This window comes from Cynoglossus semilaevis, chromosome 8 (assembly GCF_000523025.1).
Source record: "Cynoglossus semilaevis isolate Cse_v1.0 chromosome 8, Cse_v1.0, whole genome shotgun sequence".
Classification (NCBI taxonomy): Eukaryota; Metazoa; Chordata; class Actinopteri; order Pleuronectiformes; family Cynoglossidae; genus Cynoglossus; species Cynoglossus semilaevis.
The window spans coordinates 22,660,282-22,669,723 of NC_024314.1; the positions used below are offsets into that span (position 1 = coordinate 22,660,282).

Below are 9,442 nucleotides of genomic sequence, written 5' to 3' on the forward strand. Positions count from 1 at the left end.
TGTGTGGCTGTTTTTAATCTGGCTAAGCATACAGAATGGATAATCCCCTCTGTCTTACTTTCACTTAGTCTTATTTCTCCAGTCCTGACTATTTAATCTCAAGGGTATTAGTGTAAATTCTGCCTCCCGACAGTTTCTTCTCTTTTTTTTTTTGGTTGTTGTTGTTTGACTGTTTTATTTATTTATTTAATTTTTTTTGTCTGCGGGCTTTGCTCAGATTAGCAAACCTCGTGTAAGAGAGAGGAAGTCAATACAAGCTAAAATGTGATATAAGATACGTCTGCAATTGTATTCCTTGATGAGTACAGTTAAGGATACGCCAGGGTTTCTGAACTTTGGACTTTTGACAGGAAAACACACACAGTAACAAATATTAGTAACTTTTGATAAAATTTGATTTCAGTAATGAACCACAATAAACACATATGAGCAAAAGGTAGAAGGAATATTCTTTTTTATTTTCTTGTGCAATCGATCAAACCTTTTTGGTCTTATTGTTTGTGTTGCGGTGAAATGTGAGGAGATAAACTCTTAGTTCTGTTGTGCTGACTCGACAGATGGGTGTGTGTCAGTCACTGTGGGTTTCTACTTGGAGAGTCTTTAGTGTCTGGAAAACAAACACAGGTCACCAGAGTGTCAACACTCAGACCGTACTGTTGAAGCTTCCATTGTAAACACTGGTGTCGTCTGAAGAAACTGATCCAGGAGGAAACTGTCAGCAGACTAATGTGTTCTCTTCTTTTGCTCCTTCTCACCCCTTCCCTTCAGGCTCTGACTACTCTCTGCCTCCCCACCTGCCTCAGCCTCCCCCCCCTGACCTGACAATAGAGCACGTTGGAGGCAGCAGCCGTGGCAACCATGGTGTCGGCGTGGTGGGCCTGGCTCCGGAGCACATCCCCACACCGGGGGCAGCCCTGAGCTGGCAGGCAGCCATCGATGCTGCGCGGCAGGCAAAGATGATGGGGAACGCGGCTTCAGGTGGAGGGGCGGGGCTTGGATCGGGAGGCGGCGGGCCCATCTCCACGGCCAGCTCGACGCAGAGGAAGCGACAGCACTATAGCTCCAAGCCCAAAAAACAGAACACAACGACGGCCACCAGGCCGCCTCGAGCGTTGCTCTGTCTCACGCTCAAGAACCCCATCCGCAGGGCGTGCATCAGCATCGTGGAGTGGAAGTATCCTTTACTTAAACATTGACGCAGGTCGGCCATAACTTGAATGACTAGGCTATTTTTTTTTTTAATTGTTTCATCGTTAAAATCTGTCTAGCAGTGTTTGACGACAGTGATGCCTTATCTGTCCTAGGAAAAAGTCAGGTGACGCAACGACTTACAGAAAAATCTACCTTTGCTTTTTTGTTCTTTTTGACCTCTATTTCCTTCTTCTTTTATTTAGTCTTAGTCCCTTTCCTTCACTACTCTTTAATCCCGTCTCTTCGTCTATGATTTCCCATCATTCCTTACCTTTCCCGGTGCTTGTATTTCATTTGAGACAATTTGTGTGCTGTCTTGGCAGAGAAGTGTGAAACAAATTTTTCATTTTCATTCCTCCTTCACACACTCCTCCCGGAGGCCTCCCCCCCAGCTGGCTCCACTGTATTCATCCTCTCTCCCTCAGGTCCGTCCGTTCCTCCGTTTCTGTCCTCCGTCTCTGTCCTCCGTCTCTGTCCTCCGTCTCTGTCCTCTGTCTCTCCACCGCAGAGCCACTGCCATCATTCATTAAGGCTCCCTTTCCCTCTCCATCCACCCAAATCCTTTTATTCCAGCTTTTCCTGCTCATGCAGCCCCTCGCCTCCCTCCCTTTTGAAGTTTTTTTTATTTTTTATTTTTTAAAGCTGCCCAACATAATAAGGTAGTTTTCCCTCATGGTGACACAGAGGGAGAATGGGAGAAAGAAGCAGACAGCGATGGTCAGAGTCACAGTCACAGTGATCTATAATAAGAGAGCGTCCACACCAACTCACCAAGAGCACATTCACACGTCGTCCCGAGGCCGTGGAGAGTGGGAGGAGAGGGATCAGTGAAATGGGAAGGGCAGAGATGTGGGCAGGACATGGAAGTCGACAGGAGAGATGATGAAGCTGAGGAGCAGAGGAGAGAGAGAGGGAGCGAGAGAGAGAGAGAGAGAGAGAGAGGGGAGGGCAGGATGGGAAAGTTAAACAAAAAAAAAAAACAAATCATGGAGGTGCAGGTGGAGATAATGTAGAATAAGGGCAGAGCTGAGATGATAAGTGAGTGCTTGCAGAGGATTCATGTAAAAATAATGATGTTTCCTAATCTAATGAGAAAATGGTTACTCTGAAATCTATAGACATCTGCTTATTCCAACTCTAAATTTCCCAGAGGACAAGCCCTTCCATTTTTAAAAAAATGGCTGTTGTCACCCTTTTGGCTGTTATACAAGGTTCGGGCAGTGTGTCATCTGGTCACCCTGTGTATATATAATTATGAAGGGGTCAAATGTCAGCAGCTAACCCTCACACTACACCTTCCAGCTGGACTGGAGCCAGAGAGGAAAAGACAATTTGCATGCGTGAACCAGCAGGGTCAAAGGAACAGTTTCCCCCGCGGTGACTGACGAACATTCAGATCATTACCCACAATTCCCAGAATCCCTCCCTTTAAACAGGCCTTAAGGATGTGAGCGACAGACAGATGCAGGTGACGACACGGAACATGTGGCTGTTCAGTTTCAGACTCCATTTTGTTCAAATACAATTGAGTGTTTCCTGATTCTTGTGTAAAGCCCTACAGTCACTCTCTCTTTACACAGGGATCTCCAGGTGCATTATTCAAACCAACAGGGAGAGAACAGAAACCAACACAGTGTCAGATGCTAGGAGCTAACTTCATTCAGTTATCTAGGTTTGCTAACCATAGAAACCAAAGTGAGCAAAAACATTTACACTGTCTGTCTCTGTTCTCAGTGTTAGAGCAGATCTGCCAACAGGACAATTTCTGCTCCTCGACATGGATGTAAATGTCAGGACACAAAAAAGCAAGAGTGTTAGCATTAGCACGAAAGATAGCGACAAAGGGACTGATGCACTGTATGTTACACTGATCAAACTCAGGTACGGGGGCCAAATCTGGCCCACAGTACAATTATATGCTATGCTACGGGATAGCACATACTGTACATTTAGTTTTTTTGGTATTGGCCTTTAAAAAAAAGATTTAAATTAAAAAGGAAAGGCTACAGAAAAAATAGACATAATAAGAAACAAATACCACTGATGTGTGTTTTATTTCAAATTTAATTTTTTGTGTTCATAATATTAAGCTTCGGTTCTTCCAGATTTAATGTTTACGCAAAACTAAAGTTTGTTTCCATTTGAAAAAAGTCTCATTCTGTCGTTAATTTCTCAATTTTGACTGACTTTGAATTTGAGTTTACAACATTCTCCAGTTCCCCAGTCTTACTTTGGTTCCTCCTAGAGGAGGCCGAGGGCAAAAGGAAACCTTTTCTCTAACATCCATGTATCCACGATCTCCTCTTTAATTACGTCCACTCTTTGTCCACCTTGTTTTTTAAAGCCAAAGACCAAGAAGATAACCAGATAACTACGGTAACGCTATCATAAAAGCTGTAAATGTCACCAGAGGTCGGTCCCCGAATTCCCAACGCTCCCAGTCTTTGTTTCCTACCAGGACGTCCTTCAGCCGACGTGCACCACAGGCTGTGTGTGTGTGTGTGTGTGTGTAGTCACGTGTCCCTGTGTTGTGGTGTTTGTGCATGCTGTAAATGTGCGTCCTGTGTTCTGTCAGTGCCTCCGTCTCTGGAGATAGTGGATCCGTAAAATCCTCCTCTCTTTCTCCTCTGTTACCAAGACAACGGCGACGACTGCTCTCAACAGGTCGATGAGGCCTGTCTGAGCTGAGACGTACATGAAACACACTCACGGATTAGACAGGACACACACGCACACACACACGTACATACTGCTGCACAGATGATGAAGGAAAGGTACCTGCCACTAACACACACACACACACACACACACACTCACACAACACTGTGTAATTATAGCATTCGAGCATTACCTGCAAAGTGTCGAGGTCAGTGTGAGAGACAGAGGCAGGTGTACGTCTAAATACCATTTTGTCTTTATGAAATCACACTAAGTGGTAGTTTCAAAGGGTGTCTTAGTGTGTACTTACACACACACACACACACACACACTTGTCCCTGGCCAACAGCTTATATATCAGTGAGGGGGGTGTGCTGTGTATATGCATTTTTAGCTCAGTAGGAAACACAGATAAGTGCTCCCAGTATAAAACAGCTCAGCTCTGGACTTGCTGACCACGATAGCATCAGTGGAGCCCGGGTTTCTTACAATATTTGGCTTCGTCCAGAGGGGAAAATGATCTGCTCCGCCAGCCAACAACGAGTACTGCTGTTGTAGTGAAACCTTGGGATTCGAACTCAATTAACGTCAGGCGCCGGTGAGGGAAGAGTTCCAGGAACAAGGAGGAAGAAGTTCGCCAAATGTTTGTTTTTGATTTGGTAACTTTTTAACAACCACCTGAAACACATTTGGTCTAAAACTACCGCTCATGAAATCAGGACTCGTTGTAACATCTGTCTTTTGGATTTAGCCAGTGACCGCTCTTGATTTTTTAATTACTGTGATGCTTCAACTTGCAACCAAAAAATTAGGGAACTTATATTTCGCTGGGCTCCTGCATTATTTCCTCCTAGGACAGTAGATACATCACTGGCTGTATTTTTGCTCTGTTTGGACAATTTAGGTCAGAAATGACTTATTAGATGTTGATAAGAGAAAAGAGTTTTTGTTTTTTTTTTGTTTTTTTTTGGTGGTATCTTTAACTTGCCATGAAGCAAACTGCCAAAAATCGTAATGCTCAAGAGAGTGAAGAGAGCTGGGACGGATGTTAAGCCAACGACTGATTTTAGAGCTTATTTTACATCTGCAATCAATTTGATAAAAAAAAATAGAAATAAGTATTTTATATTTGGAAGAGTTTTTATATTTTCTATTATTCTTGTCCAGAATCCTAACTGCCCACTAAGTGTTCCTTTCCCCCTTTGCATCAGAGCAGACAGTAGATTCATTACCTTGTTGATGGAGACAGACCTCAAGGGTCCCTGAAATTATGGTCCACAAACCCAGAATGAATCACAGTCCTGTTTTTCTGTGGGTGCCCTCATGTCTGGAGTGTGTTTTTAACGAGTGATTAACTGGGATGTCTCCGGGTCTCAGGCTGAACGAGCTGAATGATCCTGTGGCCCATGATGCTCTGGGGTCAATCTGTAATCCAAACATAAACAGAGTTTTAGCCCCACTGTAATAGAAGCTAAATAAACCTTTCCTCCCTCTCACTCCGACTCAACGCTTCCAAAATCATGACCAATATTTTGGAAAGTCTTTTCTTTCTTTCTTTCTTTTTTTTGGCATTGCCAGTTGCTGTGGTGATTGATATTAGGGATTAAGGTATTTTTTAAACATCTTTATGAAATTAATTATTAGTTGGAATAATTAGTGAGTTGAGAAAACAGTAGCGATCAAATAGTGTTTTTTATCTTGTGTAATTAATCATGGCTTTTGCTTCAAAACTCCCCTGATCTTTGTTTTTTAAATGCTTTCATCTCTACAGTGTGGCTATTTTCATTAAACCAAAGAAAGAAATATAATTAAATAAAGTCCTCCCACTGTGGGCAAAAATAAGTCAATAATAACATTTTGATAATTGCAGTAACTCTGCGACACCCTACAGGGTGCCTCCCCCACTTTGGGCAACACTGGTTTAGACCACAGAGCTGCTTAGATATTTAAAAAAAACAATGATATCAAATAAAAAAAAAAGATATAATTATTTATAATGTCAAATCTTATACTTTATTTTCAGATTTCTTAGAGAGTACAAAGTCATTGAAAACAAGTGTTTAAGTTTAAGGACAAACTTTGCTATTTTTGGAGTGTGTTAATCCACTCCTAAACATTTGTCAAATGGTATATAACAGCAGACAAAGAAAACCCAAAGATGGCTGATTTAATACACATTGATCAGAGACTTCAGGGAGGACTGGACTGGAACAAACAGCTGCGTGAAAAAAACTCAGTGTTTTGACATTTAAACCAGTGTTGTACCTTTGGTTTTCCTGTATTTTTTCCCCCAATGCGAGTGTCCTTCGCTTTTGCCTGAACCTTATCCAATCATTTAATGTTATCATCATGTAGCAACTATGGAAGGATCCAGCACTGGGTTGGATAGAAAAGGAGGAAAATCCGATTTAAGTGCAGCAAACGTTCAACCTTGTCTTTGACCTTCTGTTGTATGACGTTAAACATCAACTTCAGCTAGAAAAAAAAGTTCTGTTTGGAGGTAGTGACAGCAGCGGGGCCAGTGTCTGGACTTGAGCTCCTCCTGATTTGACATGCAGCATAATGGAAATGGGAATTGAAATAAGGACTTTGAGGAAGGAAGAAAGCAAGGAGAAAAGGAATGAAAGGGAGGTGGAGGAAGGTGACAGCAGTGGCAGTCGCTAATTGTGTTGATGGAAACCAGACCTCCTCTACCTCCCCTTTGCATTCTCTTTTTTTTTTCTCTCTCTCTTCACCTCTCTCGCTCTCCCCCCCCTCTCTCTCTCTCTCTCTCTCTGAGGCCAAAAATAATGAGGTCACTCCCCTCTCAAGGACCGTTCCAAATAAAAACTCTCTGTGTCTCTCCTCCGCTCCGAGTTCATTCCTAACCACTCGAACTCTTCCTCCTCCGTCCACATCCCGTCTTCCACGCGACAGGCCCGCTCTCTGCTGCACCCATATTTGGTCATGCAGTGTATGTCTCTCTCTCTCTCTCTCTCTCTCTCTCTCTCTCTCTCACCTACCTTTCCATACACCCCCCCACGCACACAATACACACAGACAGAGACGCTCCCTCAGTGATCCACTGTGTCTTAACAAAAAGGCAAACTCTCTAGCTTTGATGTCTCCCATTGTGTACACTTCTTCACTTCACTGTATTGTGCGTGTGTGTGTGTGTGTGTGTGTGTACAGTATTTATATTCTTCTCTTATGTAAGTGTGTTTAAAAATACCTCTGTTAAAATAACCTGCCTAGTATTGAGATTTGTTGTTTTTCAGACTGTATTATTTTCAGCAGTGTCTCCGCTTTGGTCTGTCAAACTGTCCTAACTGTCCACCGTTATTCTGACGCTTTCTTGTCAGTTAGCGTCAAGCTACGTTTATGTTACGTTTTTACTTTTGATAAAACTGATGAAACAGAAGTCTACATATTACTAATTTACTGTATATATTTGAGAAATCTATTTTTTTTTTTGCTAACTTTCAACTAGCAACCTTTCTGGCCTTACTTTGAGAAAACATTGGCTAATTATTATTTTATAATTATTATTATATACATTTTATCAATTCATAGCCTACTGTAATTTTGTTGTTGAAGTTTGGTTAACCTTTGAGAAAACATTGGCTAATTATTATGTATTATTATTATATACATTTGATCAATTCCTAGCCTACTGTAAATTTGTTGTTGAAGTTTGGTTAAGCATATTTATTTTATTTTTAATAAACAAATCTCATATGTTTTTAATAAAATGCTAAATCTAAAAAAAAGTTGAAATCTAAAACTTTGCCGCGAGCTTGATAGGTTCACTAAGATCCACTTTTTACACTTTATCCTGGTGTGTACGTTCCTTAACCTGTTTTTCCATCAGACCATTTGAGATCATCATCCTGATGACCATTTTCGCCAACTGTGTGGCCTTAGCCGTCTACATCCCTTTCCCCGAGGATGACTCCAATGCTACCAACTCCAACCTGGTGAGTAATCACAGACGTTTTCGTCTCCTCGCAGTCCGCTGATTCGCTCTGTGGTTTATTGGATGGAGTAAAGTCTTGGTTTAAAGTTTCTTCAACATCTTCGTTCTTCGTCAGTGCTGAACTCTGAGTGGACTTAGTTGGACAACTTCAACAGTCTTGATGATTGTAACTTTCCAGACATTTGACGTCAATGGAGGTTTGCAGTTTACATTTAATATAAAATAAATGATCATTATCATTATGCTTTTGGCCTGGACGTGAGTAAGAAATATTCTAAGCTTTTTTTGGAGCTCATGTCGTCTGAGTTGACACGATTTGTCGTTGCCAAAACGTCATCTTGTCCAATACAATAACCTGCACTATACCCTGTCATAGAATCTATGGGAAAAACATACTGTGACACAAAACATGTGGTGAATCATCAATCAGAAGTCTTTGCCAAAAAACCTTCTTGTATTATTTAAACCTGGACGCACACATGGGTGTGGTCTCCATAACGCAGTGCTGTGTGGTCCTGTGTGTCGGTCGCTCTGGACCAGGTAATTGTGTTGGTGTGTGTCGGCCCACAGATGTACTTTCTGCCAATGCATTAGTCTATGAAGGGCTTTAATCCCAATGAGGTCACGTCACATCTGTTACACGTCTTTCTGTCTTCCTGAGACTGAGTTACTTGTTCAGGCTGAGAGCCTGTACTGTGGCTGTCATTCTGTCCTCATGGTGTGTATTTACTGCTGGATAAACACCATGTTCCTGAATGTATGCTAACATGCTAACGCAGGGTTTGACTGTTGATTTGTTTGACATCATATAGTTCTATAACACATGTGTTATGAGTGTGTATGAAGTTACTAAAATCTTAGTGTAAACCAGTGGTTCCCAAAGTGAGGGGCGTGGAATTAGGGGCTGTCCCATTATGGGAAATTACACTTATTTGAAATTTGAAGACTTCCCTTTTTAAAAATTGTAGTTTTGTGAATTATAATGTTTATAACAACATTTTTAATCATCAACATGTGTCCAGTCTACCAAAAGGGAGCGCTGCAGAAAAAAATGTTGTTAATTTGTTGGGGGGTTTTTTTTTTTTTTTTTGGTTTCTTTTGACAAAATCTTTTTTACATCCTTATTTATAAAAGCATCAATTTCTAGATTTAATTCCATCATAATCAATGGGTTTTTTTTTTTTGGCAAAATCTTTTTTACATTCTTATTTATAAAAGCATCAATTTCTAAATTGAATTCCATCATAATCAATACTATTATTGCTAAACTTGTCCTGTTCCTTCCACCCTGCCCTGTAATCCATCTTTAACATGGGAATACTGTGCAAACCGATCTGACGTTACATTAGCCGCTCATTCAGAAATATCACTTCTTTATAGCCTTTATACTGCAAATAATCTTAATATTGCATTCGGGTAAAATAGTAACCCTTCTCCTTTGAGCTGATCCCTACCCTCCCCCCCAACAGATACTTCACCAGTAAAATACTTTTTTATTTATAAGCATCATCATAGAGTGCATAAAATGATCCCACTGTATCATTTACCACCATGAATAGCCTGGTCCTGCCAATCTCTTTGTTTTGAAACACTATACACGTATTTATAGACACTGAAACTTGCACAAAAAGTTTATCC

The 9,442-nt window shown here is 41.2% G+C and overlaps 1 protein-coding gene across 1 annotated transcript in view; it reads left to right on the forward strand.

Annotated features, from left to right (window-relative positions):
* cacna1c (calcium channel, voltage-dependent, L type, alpha 1C subunit) overlaps positions 1-9,442 on the forward strand; it is a 173,587-nt gene that overhangs the window by 62,775 nt on the left and 101,370 nt on the right. The window contains 2 exon segments of the mRNA XM_025057260.1: positions 769-1,174; positions 7,700-7,805. Of these exon segments, the coding sequence (XP_024913028.1) occupies positions 769-1,174; positions 7,700-7,805 (512 nt within the window).